The following is a 23245-nucleotide window of genomic DNA, read 5'->3' as shown; positions in this document are numbered from 1 at the left end:
GACTACAGATTTTTAGATTGTTTTTCACATTAACAAATCTCAGTGCGCATTTATGAGTTGTGGTATATTTGTGGATTGTGGTGCACATTTGTGAACAGGGCTCCCTCTGCTGGTCAAAGAATCACAGCACAGTTTTGAGGTGTAGTCTCCTCACACTCACCTTACACACACCTTTACATTTAGTCACTTAGCAGACGCTCTTATCCAGAGCGACTTACAGTAAGTACAGGGATATTGCCCCTGGGCAAGAAGGGTGAGGCAAGAAGAAGGGTGAACTGCCTTGCCCAAGGACACAACGTCATTTGGCATGGCCCGGGAATCGAACTGGCAACCTTTAGATTACTTGCCAGATTCCCTAACCGCTCTGCCACCTGACTCCACAGGTGACACACACTAATAGGAGATGCACATGCATGCCGAATCATAAATAAAATGGTGTCAGGTCACCTATACGTTATAACTGTAATCACGATTCCACACAGTCATGTTCCCACACGTACCATCAATGCCCTGTTGAGAGGCAACATGAATCTTGATTTCCTGAAGCTCTGCTGATATATACATACCCTTATTTCAATGCAAATGAACAATGCCCTCCAGAGACGATGGATGGGAAGAAGGCAGTACATCATGAGTCTAAAACTGCAGTCTAGGTAACACTTCAATGTCAATCTATAGTTTTTGTCACTGTGGTCTGCTCTTCATCTACCTGTGAATGTGCACATGGGCAGATTCCCAAGATGACCCATGGAAGGTTCCGGTTGCAATCCAGATGGTTGCTCTTTAAAGACTACAGCACCGACGGAGTAATCATAAAACTCAACCATCCTCTCCTTCATATTCCAGGATTGGTGGAGCAGGGAAGCAGATGCGAACAAGCTTTCACCTATCCTGTCATGTATGACCTCAAGGAAGGGGTGTGTGTGTGTGTGTGTGGGGGGGGGGGGGGGGGGGGGGTGCGGGGGTGTATGATGCAATTATTTAAATAAGAGTTTACAGTAGGGTATTTCCCCCAGGCGCTCTTACTCTGTCTCAGGCTATCCGAGATGTGGCCAGTCCTGGACAGGAAGAGATGGGACCAGGGCCAGAAGGCAGAGGGCCCGATATCTCTATGAAGAAAAACAATGGATGTGGAACAGCATTCTTGATTTCGGCCCGCTCCCTCTCTTCTCTGATGTATTTGATATGTGATCATGATTTGGCTCACATATCAAAGGAAGACGGAGAAGGAGATAAAGGAGGAGAGTTAAGACATTGGGCTCCGCACACCCTGGAGCAGTCGGGGGAGTTCCAGTCGCTGCCGATAAACACGGCAAAGTGGGGGATGGGGAGGGGGGGTTTGAAACATCGCCCCATCCCTGCAAGTTGTAACTACATTAAGTGAAACCCTGCCATCCTTGAGCGAACCTCAAATGTTAATTAATTTGACCAATTTAGAAGTGCCCTTCTGTCTGAAAGGTGATTCATCTTGCTAAAGGACTCCTGTCTCCTTGTAGGTCTTTGTGCTTGATTGAACTTGTTTTAATTGTCCACAAGCTCCAGAACTACTACATGCAAGTCTGTTAAGTGACAATCACTGTTTAACTCTGGGAAGACCACAGTGACACACGGGCTTCTTCCTTGCTGTCTGCCAGTAGAGAGAAAGAAAGGGAGCGATAGAGGAATACAAGTTAATGAAACAGTTATTGGTTTTGACCTGTGGACCTATCGTCCTGGCTAGCTGCCAGTCAGACCCTTTCATGCTGTAGCTAAACATGGTCTCTGCTAGCTAGCCTATATGAGTTACAGTAGCTGTTCTGTCTGGGAGAGAATCAGAATCAGAATAGGTAGGCTTCTACCACAAAACAATAAATGTGGTTGTGCATTCAACTAGGAAGCAGTCTACTGATCCCAAATTAAATGTGAATCACATTTTACAATAATGCAAAACAACAATCTGGCCTTTATATCCCAGTGGGTCCTATCAAGGGAAGAAGGAAGGGGGAGGGGGTGAAGGTTAAAGAGGATGAGGTTAGCAGCGCTCTGCTGCTACAAGCATGATTGGATGAGGCCACAGCAGGGAAGAGAGAGGGATGAAATGAAAAGCATCCAAGGTGCCTAGCGTGTTCCACCCCCCTCCCCAACTTCTCATTCAGATAGCCCAGCGACACCTTGGGGCAGCCAACGACCTGCCTTCATCCACTAATTACAGTTGCTTGTCGTAAAAATCCGGAGAGGTAATTTATATTAATTATACAGGACTGAGTATAATAGTTTGAAATGCAGCGATTTGACACGCTGTACATAACATGCTGTAAAATTGTCAGAGCCGTGTGGGCTCGAGCCCTATAATTGATCGATGCAGAAAGTGAGTGTCCTACTGCATGTGTGTGCGTGCTGTGTGCCAGAGAGGACGAGGGAGAGTTTGCGTGTCGGGAGTGTGTGAGTTAGTGTCAATAAATTATCATCATCTGCAATCTTACAGAGTATTTATGTCATCGGGAGTGTGTGTGCTCCAGTTCTCTCTAAATGGTATTCCTCAGTGAGACACAACACTGGCACCAGAGGCAGTGGCAGTAAAGAGGTTTACCACTGCGCAAACATTCAAATGAAATGACACAATTATAACTCGATTGTCACCTAATTAGTAAATTATGTCAGACCATAACATACATCACCCATTGACACACTGTGTATTCGTTGTTGTCTGGCTTGCCCTGTGTAGTCCAGTGTTGTGGCAGAAAAATATGAACGCATCAGAGGATGTCTTTCAAAGCAGATATAATGTGTCAATTAGGAGTGATGATAAAGGCGCGCTTGGGAGAAAATGTTCTGATTCCGCTGAGATGTGAGTCCGAGTCACGGGTGGACCCTCCTTTCGCTTCTCTCATCAACAGTTCCACCGCAGTGTGACCTGCTTTACGACCAAGCTTGCCCTCACAGGGGCCTGTTTATGGATTCCTATAGAGTAGAAAATCATTGCTGCTCGCTGGACAAGTCAGCCAAAAACAACACCACCTCCATAGCATTTCTGTTCACCCTGTGTCGTAAATTCAACGTGCTATTTTTGTTTCTCACCAGAAAAATACAAAACCATTGTATTTGTAGTAAGTATGAAATACGGTGACCATAAATCGTTTTTTGCAAATATTTTATCTGGTGTTAATTTATGATTGGAAAATGATAGTGACTTGTTTATTGGCTGCCATTTTGGTATAGTTCGATGTGAGAACGTGTTTCTTATTTTCATTTGAATAATAACATTTCAGAGAACTGCACAGCTATTCATCTATTTATGTACCACAATATATTGAACTTTGGCTGAGTTCATGAAAACTTCTTCATCAGGAAGAACGGGGATGACGAGTCTCAACTATTGCACCATTTTAAGTGCATTCAGAAAGTATGGCGATGGTGCAACTTCATTGCTGAATTGTACTGATTGTAAAATAAATAGGTAGCTATACAGAACATCCCTATACCCTATACTTTAACGAAATAGCTTGGCTCTGTGAGACATGAACATAGTCCTCATGCAGTCAACACCAGCCTGTAATGTTCTGTGTGGGTGGAACTGCCTCTCCCCTCCACCCTCCTCCTTTTGATTTAGAAGCCAAGAGAACCCTCCCCCAGGCCTGGCTTCCTCCATACTGCAGTGGCCTCTTACATTGCTCCTCATCTTGCTTGCCTGCAGGAGCAGAACATATCTGGGGCCTCCAACAGCCTGCCTCGTGTCTACTTCCAGTCTCTGCTACAGTGGCTGAGCACCGAATGTGCCATTTCCTGAAAACCTGAGGTTACAGGGTTAGTGCAATGCAGCGGTCAAACTTTAGGGAGCAGACAAGCTGATACGCCTTAAGAATGGCTGTAACTCAAGCTCACTGTAGACAGTCCACAGCAGACATTTGCGGTGGCAGTTAAGGGTTCCGGCCATTTGTTTCTGGTGTTATTCTACCCCGAAACGTCCATTGCTGGACATGTGTTTCTCCTCTTTTGTGTCCATGTTTGGTCTTGTTTTATTCCCCAAATTCCTTCACCTGCCCAGTCTGAGCTCTGCTATTTTACTAAGCTGTGCTCAGTTGTGGGTTATCCACCTAACAAAAGACAGAGGGAGAGAGAGAAAATGAGCACTTTATTCTGCAGCGTACCTCTGAGCCTTCTATCCACCCCCCTCCTCCCCCTCTGTCATTTATTCTTTCTCTCTCTCTCACACACTTTCTCCCCCACCCTCCCTACGGATTCCCCAACCACACCACACTGCAGCGCCGTTAACAGACGAAGCCTTGGCAGATTTACCGCTGTCCTCTGTTCATTGGCCGCCAGCGTGACAGCAGAGATTTAGTGCTTTGCTCTCATTGGCCAAGACTTGACAGGCTAATTTATGGCTGCGCTGTGATTTGATGCCTGCTGCCTTTGAAGTGAGTTACGGCTCTGTCGCTTATAGGACACAGAAATGGTGTCAGGTTGCAATCGTAAAAATCTTCTGCCTGAAGGGAGATGGCGCTGGTGTGTAACACTTCTGACGTCACAAGAGGAGGAGAGACCTGCAGGAGGGTTAGGGAAAAGAGCTATATCATTACAAAGAATACAAATTACAATAGTGTTTCTCAGGAGTACACGATTCAGCATAATATGATACCTACAGTATCCTTTAAATTGCTGGACTACCCTATTGTATGATAATGTTGAGTTTGTCTTCAAGGTTGGGGGTATTTCTTGATCTTTAAATCCCATCACACATGAAGCCTCACCTTTCATAAAGTTGTCCAGAAAATTGCTCTATCATAACCTCTGCATCCCTCTCTATCCGTCTCTACCACAGTTAAAATGAGTAGTTTAGGGCGGCTATGGTCCACACTCTGTCAAGGATGAGTGGACACTATCATTGAACTCCTCCTCACCCATCCAACTCTCCCATCCAGCCACACCTTCACTCCCACATACATCATAGGATCAGTGAGGCTGCAGATGACTTATAATAGGTCAAAGGACCTTAAACGAGGGAAGGTAAATCAATTTATTGCATAGCTAATCAACAGAAGCAAACTGTCAAAGTCACTTTGACTCTATCTACCCACTGCTGTGCACTGCAGGATCGGATCATGGAGCCGCACACATCATCCATCTACAAGGGCCTATCTCTTCATCCGTCTGACAGTTTATCCCCAGAGATCAGAAAGGAACAAGAATGTGCCGCGGGAACGGCCATGACCTGGGAGAATCTCCAAGGGTGAAAATCAAGGTCGGCCCAGTCTATCAAAGCCCCCAAGGATTCATGCGTCATCCCCTCCTCCAGTATCCGATCCGTCCACACCCTGTAACTCCTCCCGTATGGCGGCCTGCTCGCGTGGAAAATTGCTGGAAAATGGAGAGGGAAGCCCTGGAGTGGATCGTTCCTTGTGATTGGGTAACTCCGTGAGAGAAGGGCTGTGAAGATTCTAGCTCAGAGATGCATTGCATACTCACTGTCACTGTGCTGTCTATGAGAAGATCAGAGTATAAAATACACTAACTTATAGTTTGATATCTCCATTACTCTGTTCACTCACTACTCTGTGATCAAGGATATTGAGTTCAGGAACAGCTTCATTGATAGGTTATGCAGCTAGCCTGTCAGTCAAAAGACAGAATGCTAGAGTCTATAGGCTACAGTTGGGCTATGTTTAGAAACTCCCCCTCCATTTTAGTGTTAAAAAAAATGGCTGTAGTTCTTCCATCAAGCTAATGGCTAATACATGGGTCCATGACTTTGTGGCAACCAACTCATGGTCCTCATGGACTTTCAAACCTTTGTCCCAAATCAGATCTTCCTGGTGGTCTACATTCCTACATTCCCTGTCCACATTCTCCAGGTTCTCATCATTCAGTTGTGAGTTCACAGAATGTGGACTAGGACATATTTCAATTCCTAGTTCTAAATAAGGGCCTGGTCTGAGAAGGTTGGACCTGTGAGTGGACTGGGTAAACAACCTCTGGAGTGCAGTGCTGTGGTGGCCCTCTCTGAGGGACCCAGGCCTTGACAGGCTGGCTGGCTGCATGTTCCTCGGGGAGTCCACCTCGCCTCGGCCCAACGCGTCCCAACAAGCTGCAGATTAATGGGGTGGTGTGGGGCGACGGCATGTTAATGTATCTGTCGAGGCTAAATACGCCTCCGTTGGAAAGTGATTTTTACACCGTCGGCAGGGCGCCGGGGTGTCCATTCTGTCAAGGAGAATGTGGATGACTCTCAAGCCAGATAAATCTTAACAATGAGGTGCTGCTCAAATAAGCTGGGCCCCGTCCTCTAGTCCAACCCACTTCATAGCTAGCATGAGTGTGAATGGAGAGTTAAAGAGCACTCAAACCTAGGAGCATGGTGAGACAGCTGCTAGGGGCCCCTGTGCAGTATCCTCAGTAACAGAGACAAACAATAGAAATACTAAACAACACAAGACTCATTTAGAGCATTTTGAATGGATTGCGTTTGAGTGGATGCACTAATGCAAGGTTATGAATATATATATTTTTTTACAACAAACATTGAAGTAGGCCACCCTAAAATGTTTCCCATATTACGTATCAGACTCACTTGTGATTGTCCCTGATTTGACGACTTGGGATGAGGCTACAAGGATTGGGAATTCTTTTCTTGTGCTAATTTATCTTGCTCAGAGGTAATTGGGTTGAAAATGTCATAAAGCAGTGAATATGGAACAGTAAGGGGCTGCTAGTCATCATCTTTTTGAATGAAACAAACCTGCCTGTTGCTTTTTTCCTTTGGAAGCCATTTTGTCTGTCAGTCAGCGAGACAAGCAAGTAAGATGGCTGCCATTTAATCAAGACTCAATTTCCTGCAGGTCCCAGGAGAGAACTGTCAGTCTCAGTTTCCCTGAGACTGTGTGCAATTACATAAGAACAAGTTACATTTCTTACTGAAACATTTTCCTTATATTTTTGCATAATCCTTGTGGTACTGCTCACATTTTGACAAATGGCTGTCAAATTTACCTAAGTATACAACTCGGTTGATTCATTGACAATCATCAAATTTCACAGTAGGCTACAGTTCTCCAGTTGTTGATGGTCTACTTTTTAAGCATCACAATGTAAACATTAAAATTGTAACCAATGTATTTCAAAATCAAACAAATATCCATTGAGCAAATAATAACAATATACCAAAATGATAGTTAGCAAACCATGTCATCTGTCATGGTAAAACTTTTTTTTTTTAATGCTATTTGACTAAACTTAAAATATAAGTGAATGTATGAACTTTTGATTCACCACTAGGCCCATGGCTCAGGACTGAACCCTTATGTTGGAAGACAACTCCTCTATTAATATTTCTCTCTCATCACTTGGAGTCAGTCTGCAGTCATACTTGCCAAGGGTGGGGTGTGGGGGTGTCTGGGGAGATGAAAAGTGAGGACAGAGGAATTGAAATTTTAATGACGAGCTAGCGCTGCCATGCTGACGGCCGCGGCAAACCTCTGCTCACTTAAATATCACCGCTAATTAACACGGAGAGGTGCCTTGTCAAACATGTGATGGATGGTGGCAAGCTGAATGCACCTGATTCCTTTATTAATCAAACGCGAAATAAAGAGACGCTCCCACACCTCGGGAATAAAGAGAAGGGCGCTATTGTTAGAAGGGTTTCATGAGAGCTATCTGAAAATAGAACAGAACGGCAACCAACACCATGGGGAAAAAATAAATTTGACGAGACAGACTGCCTAAATTGCGTGAAGTTGAAGTGTCTGTAGCTAACTGAAATGTAGGTTACATACTTTGTTTTGCCTTGAGTTGACTATCAGAGACGAGGTTCAACAGGAACTGTCTAAAAAATGAGAACGTATGAGAGTTTACACGAATAAATAATAATGCACACACTCCCAGCAGCCTTCACGCTGATCTCATCCTTCCTACTCCGAAGCTTTAATTAAAGGGCTGGTCAATAAGAAGGGGAAGGTTCTCAAAGGGTTGGCCATATTCTCTGTCACACACACACATTTTTATTTCGCATTATTCTGTATAGTGTTGGAGGTTATATAATTCAATGTATTTTCAATCAATTTTAAGCAATCCATCAGTATGGATATACTCTGAGAATAAAAAATTAATGATTCCTGGAAGGCAGGGCTGGACAGTTCCAGGAAAAAAGGTGAAATCTGTTGTTGAGCAACACAGAATAGAGCTCCCTCTTGTGGTGGATATGATGTATTTAACAAACTTGGAATGATGATTGTCATTTAAGAAACAAACATAATATAAGATACACAGAACACTATCAGTCGTTGAGATATCACATCCAAGATTTAAATAAATAAAAAAAAATACTTGAAATTCATATTAACCTTTTGTATTAGTATACATGCTCTGAATCCAGATGCCATTCAACAGATTTTTGTGACCTTGTGCCATCTGCTGGTAAGATCAGTAAAATGACTGTGGGAAATATCGAGAATCTAGATTTATCTGACTGAATCCCAATGACAAGTATCAATACAATATTGGACGGATCATATGAATTAGAGCAACACACCAACTTAAAAAGAGAAACATCTTTATTCAAGCTTGAGGCCCTAACTTTCCATTAACTACATTATGCCTTACTGGGTCAAAATGGACTTTACCTGTGATAGGACTAGAAACACGGTTATAACAAAGATCTTCTTTTCCAAAAACAAATGTTATCTTTATCAAAAAACATTCTTACTCTCTTAACCAAAAACAAAATGAATATAAAATCCCTTACTTCAGTTATCTGGGGGATCACAAATGCATGCAAAAAACAAATGATAAAAAAATAACTAATCATGACTGCTACTAGACGGGCACTAGTGGCAGCGCTGCCTCTACTCCTAATACACTTTAAAATATATATATATTAACTTCAAATCGGCGTTAGGGAAACTGTATGAAGTCTCACTGAAAGGTCCAAAACTGCTTTGATATACTGCAACTAAGAGTCTGACTATAATACGCCTGGTCTACCAAACCAGTCCCGTCTACGCAGAGAACATCTGTTGAAACTGACAAGTGTCCTCTAGGTTTGGGCTTTGTCATTCCAGTGTTTACAGAGAACTTTCACAACGGGGTTTGAAAGAATCCCTGGGTTTCCTTTCCCACTAGGTCAACATAGTCATCTTCACTGAAGATGCCAGGAATAAAGTAACAGACAGAATATGGCGTGGTCCAGTTAATAGACCAGACTCAGAATGGGTCCACGCTGACAGGTTTGTCCTCCCGCTATGGGACGACAGACACATGACAGATAGGTGACATTGGACCAGCTTATCAGAATACTGTAACACTGAGTGATAGGGTGAGGGGGACAATACCAAGGGTTTCCATACAGGCTGACACACAATTAGAACTCAAAAAAGAAGAAAAAAACATGACAAAATAAAACAATTAACATAATACTATAAAATACAAAAATCTTCTGGGAGCAAAACTGTAAATTAATTGAAAAGACAAAGTCTGTTATCTGAAACGACAACAAGGAGAGGTTTTAGAAGTAAACATCGGCACTGACCAGTGTTTAACAACTTTTTCTTTTTTAACCGACCAGTGTCTTATCTTGTGTAGAAAGTTAAGTTAATCTTTAACATTCTTTAAGCGAACACAAAAGTAGGGCTGGATGGATGTGTGGACAAACGACAGAACAAATGACCCCATTCTCGAATGATCATTACTACATCAAGGCAGGATCGGCTAGTCACTATATCTGTTCACTGACTAGTGAACTAGTATTGTCAAACCATTCACTAAAACAAGTAGGAAAACTAACTAGTATGCTATCAGTAGAGTCTCATTAAAAACCAACTTGATGGTGGATGGGCGCTGGCGAAGGCCACAAAGATTCAGGTGTTCTCAGATTGCCATTCACACATTCCTGTCCATAGGAAGTGGCAGACACCAGAGTTCTCATTCCAGGTTACTGTTCAGTATTGCCCAATGGTGAATAGATGGGAAAAGCCAACTGGAAGGGGGCCTGTGGATCCCACCACACACTACCCACCTCACAATGAGGATCCTCACTTACAAGTGGTCCACAACACCTCTCTGGGGATGAGGCTTCTTGTGTCTGTTAATCAGTTATTGCCTTGGTAAGAAGACACATAGCCTACTTTAAGCCCACCATCCTCTCTGACATCCGTGTTCTGTCAGTACCAGATTCAAGACGTTATGGAACAATTACAAAAAACAATAATAAAACGAGTACAAAATAATTCACTATCCCAATCTCAGGATATGAGCTGGTGAGAGAACAAATTAAAATGTTTGTTTTGTCACGTCTTAGCTGGCTCGTGGCTGGCCGATGCTGCAGTACTGGAGTGCTCCAGCGCGTGGCAGCACTGAGCGGCAAGCCAAGTCAGGCTGCCGTCTTGTGTGAGTGTGGGGTTTCTCTAAAGGGAGGACGGGGGAGGCCTGGGAGGGAGGGAGGGGGGGGTAACGTTCATACGGTCAGGCGGTTGCTGGGGGGCTGTAGGGGGCTCCACGTGGCCGTGTGAGAGGGAGGGTCCTGGGAGTACGAGCGTCCCTCGCAGCACGCTTGGCCCTCCTCCTTGGCCACGCCTCCCACCGAACACAGGCGCCTGTGCCTCAGGAGGCGGTCCGTTCTCGAGAAGTTCTGGATGAAAGAAGGGAGAGAGAAAAAAAGCGTAATACATGGAACCAGAGAACAGGGGAGGAATGGAACATAGGTCATACATAGGTTTGCACGTTGTCCTACTTGTTGGCAGCGGTCACACTGGTAGGGCTTCTCTCCACTGTGGACCCTCTTGTGCCGGTCCAGGTGATAGCGCTGGATAAACCGCATGTCGCACACGTCACACCCAAACGGCTTCTCACCTGAAAGTAGCAAGGTGTGTCAGATGTACGTTTGTTACTGCGAGTTTAGGGTCTTTTTTTTGTCCTGGTATCTGGGCACAGAACATTCGACAACCACAGCTTTGACATAATCTAATCACCTGTGTGGGTGAGCATGTGCCGCTTGAGGTGGTAGCTACTTCGGAATGCACCGTAGCAGTGCTCGCAGATGAAGTTCTTCTGCACCTTGAGGGAGTTGTCTCCATCGATGTCCATCTCCACCTGCTGGGACACACAGGGGGGTGTTCCCGGACACGGTGAGGCCTAGTTTGAGATAATTCCAATGGTGAATTAATATTTCTATCTCTTCAGAAGTCCAGAATCCAGCTGTGTCTATATACAGGAAGTTGGTCGGTGATGACTTGGGGATGTGTGTACGTTGTGGTGCGTGGGAAACACTTACCTCTACTTTCTCTCTCACTTTGTTGGGCGTCCCTGATTTCCGGTGCTTCTTCTTGGGTTGCATATTCTGGCTTGCCCGCATGTCCTTTTCCTCCAGCAGCCGGGACGAGTGGAACTCTCCATCCTTGCGGATTAACTGGGGGAGGAACAAAACATGCTCAAGCAAAAACAAGGATGGAACAGGTCAACTGAGGGGCTAACTTCCTGGACACAGATGATGCCTGGGATTGGTCTAGGACAGTGGTTCTCCACCCTGTCCCCAGGGACCCCCTGTCCTGCATGTTTTAGATGTTTCCCTCCTCCAACACTTGATTCAGATAAAAGGGTCTTTATCTAGCTCTGTAGAAGCCTGGTAACGAACATGCATTTGAATCAGTGTTGGAGGAGGGAAACATCTAAAACAAGCAGGACAGGGGGTCCCTGAGGACAGGGTTGAGAACCACTAGTCTAGGATGTCCAGGACAGAGCAGAAGGAACCGGGCCTGCTGTGTCTTTCAGTCCAGACCCAGGCAAGAGACTGTGTTCCTGCTGTGTCTTTCAGTCCAGACCCAGGCAAGAGACCGTGTTCCTGCTGTGTCTTTCAGTCCAGACCCAGACATGAGTCCGTGTTCCGGGAGGTTGCATGATATGCAAAGCAAACGAACGGCATTGAGACAACACAACATTGAGTAGAAGAATAAAGAAAGCCCTTGTGGTGTGCTGTTTGGACGGCAGTGTGCTGTCGCTCACCAGGGGCGGGCAGCTCACCCCTGAGGGCAGGACCATGTGGCTGTGGTGCGCCTGGTGCCCGTGGTGCCCGCCATGGCCCTGGTGACTGTGGTGGTGGTGGTGGGGATGGGAGTGGGACTGGCTGTGGTGGGACTGGAGGCTCTCCTGGCTGCTCCTCTGGGCCTGGCCGTGTCCCTGGCCCAGTGGTGACATCATCTTCTTCTGGCCTGTCATGTTGTTGGCCTGCATCAGTGCCATGCTGGACAGCACCGCCTCACAGCCCAGCAGCCCAGCCTGACAACACAAACGGACATGTTAGGGAGCTGCCAATGTTCTGGGTGGGAGGGGACCAAAAAAAAAAACTCTAGAACAAAGCAAGTGAGTATAAAGGAAAACGTAAGTCTACCCGCCCTGCATGTAGGCTTACGGAGTCTGAAAGTAAGGCACAGAGACTAAAAATAAACCAAAACAATGAAGGTGATTCTCGAAATGAGAGGAAATCCACTGACCCATTTCATATGGTCTCGCACTGTGTTGTTGGGATGGTGTGTCATCGTTGAATGGGTGTGTTTTGGGGGAACAGAGGGGGGACTTCACTCAGGATGAAAGGTACTGGAAGAGACCACACCCACCCAAATCATCAGGGCCCAAAGCCTGAAAATAGAGGAGGGACGTGAAGCCAAGATTGATTGGTCCGCTTCTTTGACTCGTTTGTTAGGGATCAAGATGCCAATCAAATTAAAATCAATGTCAGTGAATTTAGTCAGATTGTCAAGTCGGTTTGTCATGGTCAAATAGAAGGCTTGGAAACCCAATGGTTTGGTGCATGCCACCTCTTCCTGAGGTGAACTGAATACAAATGACAAACCTGGTTAAGCTGGAGTGTCAAAGAAAAAAACAGGAATAATGAGAGGGTAGCAAAAAACGATTAAATGTTAAGTATGCTCTAAAATGCAGGTTTAAACATTTAAAGTTGAAACTCAATAGACAAAATAGACACGAGCAAGGAAGCAAGCAATAAACACTACAAAAACAGTTACAGGCACAAACCAAGGTATCTTACATCTTTCTGTTAGCTAATTTACATCAAATTCCCTTTAAGCTGGCTCCTTATGTTCACCATACAGGATATTGATAAACTCAATAAGTGAACGTTGCTGCCTATAAAGATAACATAAAATACAACATTTACTAGCTTGAGATGAAAACTGACTTATTAATGGCAGGCTAACAAGCTAACTAGCTAGCAGTTAGGCTTTTAATCAATGAGTTTGAGGCCGAAAATCTAACACACTTAGATCATGCCAACGACGGAAATCAGGTATAGGATTAAACTAACTATTTTGTGAACTGAACGTGTAAGGCATGTGGGTAATGGGCCAGCACACAAGTTAATCTCACTGGCGTTAGCTTCCTAGCTGGTACTAGGCTTTGGAGCAAAACTATCCTCGCACCCCCACCCCCCGCCCCAGACAACACAACAACAGCGAGGCAGGGCGTGCGGGTTGAGCGCCGACTACAAATTGCAATAAGTATCATTGGCTTTATTTCTTCAAAATACTTTACCTATATATACTGAAACACTAAAGATTGTTCCTATGTACGTAATCACGCAAGTCGTTTACCTTTCGTCTTTCCAAGTTTCGCAGAATAATATTTCTTGTCGCACTTCCAATTTTTCTCAGTTTACAAACACAGGAAACGCTACCGGAAGTGTTCCCCGGGGAGAGGGTAGTCACCTACATGCTATAGTGGCACATATAATCCGCCATGTTGGTAAGGATGCTTTTCCAGCGGGAAGTTCAACCCCAACATCTCTAATCAAATGCATATCTTATCCTGGTGACTCCACAATACCATACATACATAATGTTTGAACTTTCATTTAAATAAACAGAACACGATCACAACCATAATATTTGGTATGTATGTATTTATGGAATTACATTGCTTATGCACTAAACAATAATACATTCATATACACTACTATCAAGTAAAGTATGTATTTGAACATGGTCTGCATGGTTGTATATGTACGTATGAAGAAACAAATGAGGTGAATCTGTCATAATACTTCAACCCTAACATTTTCCATCACTGTTAGATGTGACAATCACATCACATGTGACAATGATTTCTATTGACATCCATTATCACCGTGATAATACAAACATGACTATAAATCAATTGAACCATGCGTGAGAAATGCATTATGGAATACAATGCATTCCTTAAATAGTGGTTAATGACATGGCCTCTAACATTCAGTAACAATCTGTCACAGATCCTTCCCCAGCCTCTCTATTTCATCCAGGAAAAAGTCCATGTCTTGTCGGGACACGTAAGGAGAGAGGACCACCAAGCGGAAAAAGTTGACGGTGTCTCCGTGTGGCTGGTACCCCACCATCATGCTCCCCTTCTTCATCATGCGCTCCTTCACCACAGGAGCCACCTGAAAACCACAAACAGGAATCAAATCAAGAACTGACGACACGCAGCTGTACCTGTCGTTCCCTCCGACCGATCCGGGGATCTCAGCTAGGATTGAGGCCTGCCTCGCAGACATCTCCGCCTGGATGACTGAGCACCACCTCCAGCTGAACCTTGCCAAAACGGAACTTCTCATCATCCCGGCCAAACCCTCCATCTCCCATGACTTCTCAATCACCCTGGGATCCGCGACGGTGACCCCCTCATCCTCTGCCAGGAACCTTGGAGTTACCATGGATGACGAGCTCTCCCTCACGGCCCACATTGCTGCGGTCTCCCGGTCGTGTAGATTCACCCTCTACAACATCCGGAAGATCAGGAGATACCTGTCTGAGCACTCCACCCAGCTGCTTGTCCAAGCACTTGTCCTCTCCAAGTTGGACTACTGCAACTCGCTGCTCGCCGGTCTCCCATCATGCGCAACCCGCCCTCTTCAGAGGATTCAGAACGCAGCGGCCCGCCTGGTCTACAATCTACCCAGACGCTCCCACGTTACCCCGCTCCTCATCTCCCTCCACTGGCTACCCATAACGGCCCGCATCAGATTCAAGACCCTGATACTGACCTTCCGAGCAGTGAACGGGACTGCGCCCGACTACATCAAGTCTCTCCTGCAGCCTTACACCCCCACCCGCCACCTACGGTCTTCTTCAGACAACCGCCTGGTGGTCCCACCTCTCAAGACCGCCCGGTCCCAGCACAAGCTCTTCTCCTGCCTGGCACCCCAGTGGTGGAATCAACTCCCCACCTCCATCAGAGACACGGACTGTCTCTCCACCTTCAAGAGAAGGCTCAAGACGCACTTGTTCCGGGAGTACAATGGTACTTAGGAATGGTTTGCTGAACCCAACGCTAGTCTCCTCAAGGATCACAATGACTCTTGCTTAGACTGTTGCTCTTGTTGGTTAGTGGTAGCTGGTTTAAACTGTTGTATTCTATTTTAGTTAATCCTATTTTTATTGCTTTTCTACAGGTACACCTGCACTTAGAGATTAATGTTGTGTAATTTAACTTGTTTAACTACATGCTCTTATGGTTTCTTCCCTTTAGCACTATTTTTTGGTTGTTCACAATATGTACTTCTTGTTTTTGACTACCCGCAATGCTGTGGGGCTATCTTGTTTTTATTATCAGTGACCTATGCACTTTGTAAAGCTCTCTCTTGGAAGTCGCTTTGGATAAAAGCGTCTGCTAAATGAATAAATGTAATGTAAAATGTAAGAACAGTGGGTGCTTAAGTGTTCGTTCTGTCGCACGCTGATCTCCACAGCGATGTTGCATTTTGACACCAACCTTTGCCAGCCTGTCTTGGTAGTCTGCATCCGATTTCTTTCCCCTTAGACTGGGTGGTATGAACCAAAAGCACACGTTCACATACTGCGGCTGTTCAAGGAGATAAGAGAAGTGGAGTAGGAGTGGAGGTCAATAAAATGAAAGAGGTCTCATGCTACGCTAACAAATGGGTACATATTGAGGCCAAGTGGAAAATCCCAAAAAGACAACTGGAGGATACAAAGGGGTGACCTATGCTCTTTTCTCAAGTGAAATCTCCAGATCATCTCTGTAACACGTGTACAGTATGTGCATGTGGATAATTAATTATTGACTTACCTTCTCCAGAAGTTGAAACCCATCCCTTTTTACCAACTCCTCTGTTACATATCTGCAGGAATAGATTGGGCACAATCTTTATAATCCTTTTATGATGGAAATCATAAAAATAATCAGTTTTTATCTTTCATTGCAGATATCAAGCACAATTGTTGCTATCATTTATGTCTTGAAAGTCAATTATATAAAATACAATTATAATTATTGGTAATGGAAGTTTTTTGGGCGGTGTACCAAACCTTGCGAGGGCAAATGCCTTATCGATACGTGCTGCAAAGCCCTCAGAACCCAAAGCCTTCCACATCAGCCACAGCTTCAGACAGTCCACTTTGCGGCCACACTGGACGGACTTGTCCCCTGTGTCTAGACTCATGTCATAGAACTTATCCTGCTGGAAGAGGTATGCGGCACTGGCAGAATGGCTCTGATTCAACAGGCCCTGGGACACGAGGAGAGAAAAAATAGGTTTTAAAAAGGTGTTGCTAACAACTTTACGCATATAAATGATTGTGGAAAGGACAAACAACGTTGAAATGTATTGGAGTCGGAGCTCATCGATGTCTTTTGATATGAAGACTTGAGCCTGACAAGGCTGTGTTGGCTAACCGTGGTATCCTTGAGAAGAATGACAGAGCACTGCAAGCCTGTCAGAAGCATCTTGTGTGGATTCCAAGTCACTGAATCGGCTCTGATCACAGAAGAACATTACTACTTAGTATTCGTTGCAACTCGTGGGTTGAAGACAAGTCGGCATGCCCAGCCACGTTCAGGACAAGCCAAGACATCCAACACATCGCGGGCACAATGCCATACCACACTTAACTCCTTCCCCTAACTGAGAACACACCCTTTTTTTTGCACAAACAGGACACCTACCTGTTGACTCCATTCATGAGATGCCCATGTTGCTTGGAGAACAGCACACTTGCTCCCCATGCTGCCTGCATCACAGAATTCCACACTGCCTTGTTATCTAGTCAATGAGCCACAGTGGTACTTTGCAACAGCCGTAACATCATGATATGATAACGGTGATAGCACAACTGTGTTTCTTCAAACTAATTTCTTCATGTACTGTAAACCTATCAGAAGCACTTACATCTACATGCATCCATATCTTGTGTTTCTGACAGACATCAGCCGTGCGGTTGAGATCGTCAAAGGAGCCCAGCACGGTGGTTCCTGACGTGGCGTGGACGAGGAGAGGAACAGCACCCTGGCAGAGGGAGGAGGCTGGTGTAAGAGACCTTATAAAGCCATGTGAACCCCATTTACATTATCAGTAGAAATCTTGGCACAATGCAGTACAGTACACAATGCACAGGCACACCTACATGTGCACGTACACACACACTGTCTCCCATTTCCTAACATAAGACCACACTAAAGGTGTGCACGTGTTGAATACAAAAGGAGCCAACTTGCCTGTGATTTGGCCAGTGCTATTTTCTCCTCCAGATCCTCTGGAATCATGCAACCCCTGCAAACGACAGATAGGACAAAAGAAACCCAGATAGATAAGAGAGACATTTGTAACGTCAACCAACAATAAATTACCAATTGAGAGCACACAACTTCTATGTGAGGTTAATCCAGGTTAACCCAAATTACCTGCTGTCAGCCTTCACCAAGAAGACGTTGTCCATCCCAATGCCCAGGAATGAAGCTCCTTTCTGCACAGAGTAGTGGCTCTACAGTATATAGGAATGCATCTTTAACATTTGTAGTGTGGCATGACATCTTTTTAAACAAGAAAATATGACGATGGATGTTACATTTATATTTCTATGGATCTGCTGGAGTATGTGGTGGCCCCTTACTCACAGCATGAAGGAGTTAAATACATTACAGGCAGTTAAAGGCTTTCCCCCTCACCTCTTTGGATGCAAACACAGCTAGTCGTGGAAGGGCCCAAAGCCCTTGACGTTTGACCTGCGGAAACGCCTTGTAGCGTGCCAAGCTGAGAGCGTACATGTTGGAGATAGAGCCTCCCGGGCAGAAAATGCCGTCCCCCTCGGCCCACCCTACCATCGCACGCATCTTCCTCAGCACCTCGTTCTCCATCAGAACAAATACCGGCGCCGCCTCGTACGTATACCTGCAGGAGGGTGGACATCAAGCACAGGTCCTTCATCTGTCAGATGGTGGGATCTGAGACACCAACCTAAAGCAAGGAGATCTAAATGTTCTGACATTAAACCAATGTGGAAATCATCTCAATATTTGGGCTTTGGAGGCAGGATGAATCATCACACTGACATTGTTCTTAATCACTTGCAATTATGGTGACAGATAATTAGCAGAAGCTATATTTAAGTGTGAAGGAGGTGTGTGTCTTCAATGTCCCTACTGGCTTGTGTTGAGAGCCTCAGTGAGGAAGCGTCCTGTCAGTGAATGGTAGTCCACCCCGGCAAACTGCTGGTTTAAGAACCGAGGGTGACCTGAAGAGACAGAACATGAGGAAATCATACTATTATCATCATCATCGACAACTGCCCCAACATAATCTGTGTGATGCCTTCAGCATAGGAGAGATTCAGTCGGGTCAACTCTCATCCCTGTCAAACCACAATATGTATCCATGAATTCATTCCGTACACCACTAGGTGTTTCCTCTGTGGAGAGGTCTTACTCACTGGTCTTGACGCTGTACTTGGCCACGTCCTGGACCCTCTGCAGCAGCTGCGGCTGCTCCTCGCCCTTGTCCCTCAGCTCCAGGTCCAGCAGCGCTGACAGCTCCTCTGGGTCACGCCACTCACACACCTGCGGTTGAACCACACACGGTTCTGACATGATCTATTTCTAATACGGATGCTGCATGAAATGGATAAAACAACATCTTATTGGATGCCAGTTTTGCTAAGCATACACATTGGTGACAATTCTAAGGATGTGGATGTTTTGCATTTAGAAATCGTAAACAAACCCAAACACAGTCACACCAATTTGAAAGACAATTGTATCATGCCTACTATTTTGCCCCAAATTACCACTTAGGCTCCTACAAAAAGTGTGGTGCGTGCATTATCCTTCGTCTTATCAATCAGCATCTGATAGCCTTTGATGGTAGGGACATATGTAGATGTCTATCTGCAGGTTATGGCCATCTTTTTATTCGTGTCTATGGACCCCCTTCTACACTTACGTTATTAACAAGTTTTAAAACTATCTCAGCACAAACTTGTTTTTGGACAAAACATATGCAATAAAGGCAGACCTTTTCGTTCACATCTGTACCCTTGCATAACACTTCTGTCATGATGATTTTAAAAGCTTCAGTCAAAAAGAGCTGGCCATCGGTGTGGTATTGGGTGGGGTCGTTCAGATCCAAGCCATTGTTTGGAGTTAAACTGTTGGCCATTTCGTTTCCTGCAAATGGGGGAAGGGATCGATAGTACAACAATTGGGGAAAAAGCTCAAATCAATAGATATGTTATACAGACTATGGTAAAATCCAGTGTGATGCTTTTGCTCTTTTGCCATAATGTCAAATAAAATTATTTGCCTATCGTATGCAGTTGGATATCTTACTCACCTTGGGGTTTCATCTGAGTATCTGATCACGATCTCACTATATTTGGGTTATGTCTTCACTAGGTGCGTTCGACATGGACTGCGGCTGCATGAGACAACCGGCGAAAGTGGCCACTTGCAGTCGGGGAGGAGTTGAAAACGACTCTGTATAGTTGGACATTCCAGCTTCTCGTGGTTTGCTGCGTTGACGTCAGTCATCATCATGGCTGATCAAGTTGTGTTTGCTAACTTCATTGCTGAAGAGCTGGACGAAATCGAAATGCCCTTGGTTTTGCAAGAAATTGTGCACAATGAGCAACGATGGTGAGTACAACTATTAACCGATGCTGTAAAGGCTAGCGTTGTTTTTGTATCAACAACCAAAAACTTATGTCTACCGTCTTTTCTGGAATCCCGGTTAAAATAACTATTTGTAGAGAATTAGTTGTGTTTTGTTTTATGTAGGTTACATGCTATATGATCACATGAAATGACACATTCTATTTAGGCCTACACAAACATATCATATTGGAGATGATTTCCATTCCAATATTTTTGTAGAAGAACTCTGTTTAACACAATTTAATTGAAGTGTAAAAAAACTGCCTTTTCGTCTTTATTACCTATATATTGTTTAAAATATATTCCGTAGAGAATGGTTCCAAAAATTAATCATTTTGTGGTAGACGTCGTCCCACTCTACAGTCCCTCAGAATTTAAAGGCAATTTCAGGCTTTCCAAGGGACAGATGGAGGTGTGTAGCCAATATTACATAAATGTTACTATTTCACATTTTTGAATGTTGTCCTGACAACCCTCTTCTTTCTACCTCTGCAGGATGTCATAAATGCCCTTGGTCCACATTATAATAATTTTTTAAACCAAACCAAACTGCCACTCAAAAACTGTGTTCTTGCCTGCCTCTGGACACTGTCCAATCAGGAGTCCTATCGTGGGGTTGCAGATAGATTTAGCATGACAAAATCCACTCTTGCCAAGCACCTACATGATTTTTTCCCTTATTTATACACACATGGCCCACCACATTTCCTGGCCCAAACAGCCAAAAGCCTGCTGATGTCCACAGTAGGTTTTGGCACTGCAGGTTTCCCCAACACTTTGTGCAGTGGATGGGTGTCACATTCCGATAAGGAGACTCCATTGTGACAATCCCCTGGCATACTATAACAGAAAGCAGTTCTATTCTGTCATTCTCACTGGGTGTTGTGACAGTCAGCGGCGCTTCTGCCATGTCAGTATAGGTCACCCTGGGAGCTGGCATGATGCCAGAGCATTCCATCTCACAGAAGTTGCTCATCTTTTTGAAGAAGATCCCCAGTCCCTTGTCCTGTGTCCCGCAGGGAATGCACATAATTGGGGATTCTGCCTACCCTCTGTTGCCTCAACTTATGAAGCCTTACAGGGATAATGGCCACTTGACTGCAAGGCCGAGGCGCTTCAACAGGAATCTCAATTCTGCCCGTGTGGTTATTGTGCATACATTTGGCATCCTGAAATCCAAGTTTAAGAGGCTTCGATACCTGCAAATGAAAAGAATAACGCATATAAGTTCAGCAGTTCTGCATGCTGCATCCTGCACAATCTTTGTTTAGAGTCCAATGACCAAGTGAATGTGCCGCATGAAGGTTTGGATGGTGAACCACAGCCCCCGCAACTCCACAACACTGATGCATGTCTCTATAGAGACATGATTTGTCACAGCATGTAATCTAGCCAAAAAATGAAGAAGTTTGAACAATGGCCATAGCCCATTGTTGACCCTTAGTTAATTAAAAATGACCTTATTTGAATCAAGACCTGTATGAAACTTCACTGGCTGAACACAGTTAAGCAGAGGGACAGAGAATTCCAGATGGGTTTAGTCATTGACAGCATTAGGATATATTCATTTATAAAGAGGACTTAGATATGAAGTAAAGGGTCAAATGATGTGTTCTAAACATTGAAATAGTTCTATGGTGTACATGAGGCATATTTACATTTTTGCATTTAGCAGACGCTTTTATCCAAAGCGACTTCCAAAAAAGAAGCTTGATAGCCCCTCACTTTGCGGATAGTCAAAACGTGAAGCATATGTACATGCCCTGAAAAGGGTATTACTGTAATTGAATAACCAATGCACGGACAAACCTTTCCCTCACATCAAGTACTTAACTGAAGGGAGGGAGCGCCATGCACTGAAACGTAGCTCAATCGTTTTACATCCTCCCTGCTGGAGCCCTATGGTAACTACAATGCTCCCGTATTTAGCACGACACTTTGAACATAAAAAAACAAGAACAACCGACAACAATACCCGAGCCATAAACTGTGATACACCAACGCACATTATTCCATCGGTCACACATAGCCTATTGTGAAAACTAAATAAGTCCCAAAGGGAAGAACCATGAGAGCATGTGGTTAAACAAGTTACAATTAAAAATGAACCTCAAAAGTGCAAGGGTGTAGCCTATCTGTGGAAAAAAGCTACCAACAAAAAGATTACACAGCAAGCACATCCAAATGTATTTATCGGAAATGTTCACAACTCTACTGTATCAACCTAGACTGTCAGGTTTCCCATTTCATCTTACATTTGCTTTGAAATGTAAGAGACTGAATGCATTATTCCATCCTTGTAATTTAGAATGGCTATAATGTAAGTCCCATTTATGCTAAACTACCAGTTAAAGTGAAGGTTTAAGATGACAGGCTATATCTGCTTGCATTGTTGAGAGCAAAGTTAAAAGGCCACCAGAATGTTTAACAGTTTCACATCTTAACATGAAAACGTCCACCTTGTAATTGATAAGTCGGTGTGGACATTTTGTGGTTATCAATAATAAGCAACACACATATCTGAAATATGAAAGCTTTATTGTGATCAGTTTTCCAGTAGCTCGATTATCTGCCCTTGTTGTTGACTTATTTCTTGGAGTTGCTCCCCTATGGTTCCAAGGCTGGCCAAGAGCTTCCTTTCAAAGGTACGCCTACGCCTCTCCTCTAGACGCTGCCATCTCTCCAGGTCTGGCCTGACCAGGGACTCCAGCACAGCAGTCCTCCTCTCCGCATGGGCTTCATAAGTGTCCACGAAGGACGGTCCTGGTCTTTGCCTGCTGGTGCTGGTGCTGGTGCTGGTGCTGGTGCTGGGTCCAGGGTGCTCCACTCCTCTGGAAGACACACCCTCACCGGCTGGGTTTGCTTGTGGTGGCTGTGAGATTGTGTGTATGGGTGTTTTTTCCAGACCCAGAGGAGTGGAAAAAACAGTGCCTGGTGGTGCAGAACCGATCCCAGAGGTCCCAAATAAGTCATCCATTTGCTGGAGGGGAAAAAGCATGTCAATGTACCTTGCAAATGAATCATTAATATTTTGTCAGACATGAAAATGGCATTTCAGATATGCAGGCATATACTTACTGTATAATACTCCCATGTTTGTGTCCCCTCCCCAGTTGCACCGCGTCTATCTTTTATTCTTTTGTAGGTGGTGAGCATGTTTGACAGTTTTAGGGGTGCGGGGGACCAAAGGGTTCAAAATTGGTGTCTGGTTGGTGTTGGTGGCTGTTGAGGGATAAGATTGCAGAAGTGGTTAGTTTTTAAATATTAACACTATGTGCCTATTAATTAGGTGAAGAATGTGTACCTGGCTTTGTCTCTACATGGTTTATTTGTTCCAGGA

At 44.5% G+C, this 23245-nt stretch overlaps 2 protein-coding genes and 1 long non-coding RNA gene across 7 annotated transcripts; 1 reads left to right on the top strand and 2 right to left on the bottom strand.

The window, feature by feature from the left end:
- Positions 1-8510: 8510 nt before the first annotated feature.
- Positions 8511-13682, bottom strand: znf740b (zinc finger protein 740b). Of its 5 annotated transcripts, none has more exons than XM_047040801.1 (7): positions 13575-13675; positions 12459-12603; positions 11971-12243; positions 11243-11377; positions 10941-11061; positions 10703-10821; positions 8511-10600 (listed from the first exon to the last, which is right to left on the bottom strand). In XM_047040801.1, exons 2-7 carry the CDS (start codon positions 12501-12503, stop codon positions 10427-10429), a joined length of 867 nt encoding a protein of 288 aa, XP_046896757.1. In that variant the 5' UTR covers positions 12504-12603; positions 13575-13675; the 3' UTR covers positions 8511-10426. The 5 variants fall into 5 exon arrangements, with proteins under 5 accessions (XP_046896757.1, XP_046896754.1, XP_046896756.1 ...); XM_047040798.1 differs by having other exon boundaries at positions 10941-11103; positions 13575-13674; XM_047040800.1 differs by having other exon boundaries at positions 10941-11064; positions 13575-13674.
- Positions 13683-13848: 166 nt separating this feature from the next.
- Positions 13849-19704, bottom strand: csad (cysteine sulfinic acid decarboxylase). Its single transcript, XM_047040716.1, has 14 exons — positions 19586-19704; positions 19268-19419; positions 18687-18813; positions 18401-18491; positions 17926-18148; positions 17662-17741; positions 17476-17530; positions 17150-17266; positions 16927-16991; positions 16657-16738; positions 16290-16489; positions 16051-16102; positions 15733-15822; positions 13849-14401 (listed from the first exon to the last, which is right to left on the bottom strand). The coding sequence occupies exons 1-14, from the start codon at positions 19596-19598 to the stop codon at positions 14228-14230; spliced, it is 1521 nt and encodes a 506-aa protein (XP_046896672.1). The 5' UTR covers positions 19599-19704; the 3' UTR covers positions 13849-14227.
- A 43-nt stretch (positions 19705-19747) lies between these two features.
- LOC124481070 lies at positions 19748-23245 on the top strand. The gene is made up of 3 exons (XR_006957609.1): positions 19748-19887; positions 20216-20317; positions 20401-23245. It is a non-coding gene; the product is annotated as an uncharacterized LOC124481070 (long non-coding RNA).

This window comes from Hypomesus transpacificus, chromosome 18, assembly GCF_021917145.1.
Source record: "Hypomesus transpacificus isolate Combined female chromosome 18, fHypTra1, whole genome shotgun sequence".
Classification (NCBI taxonomy): domain Eukaryota; kingdom Metazoa; phylum Chordata; class Actinopteri; order Osmeriformes; family Osmeridae; genus Hypomesus; species Hypomesus transpacificus.
Note: the sequence above shows the minus strand (reverse complement) of the source record. Positions and strands in the feature narration are given on the sequence as shown.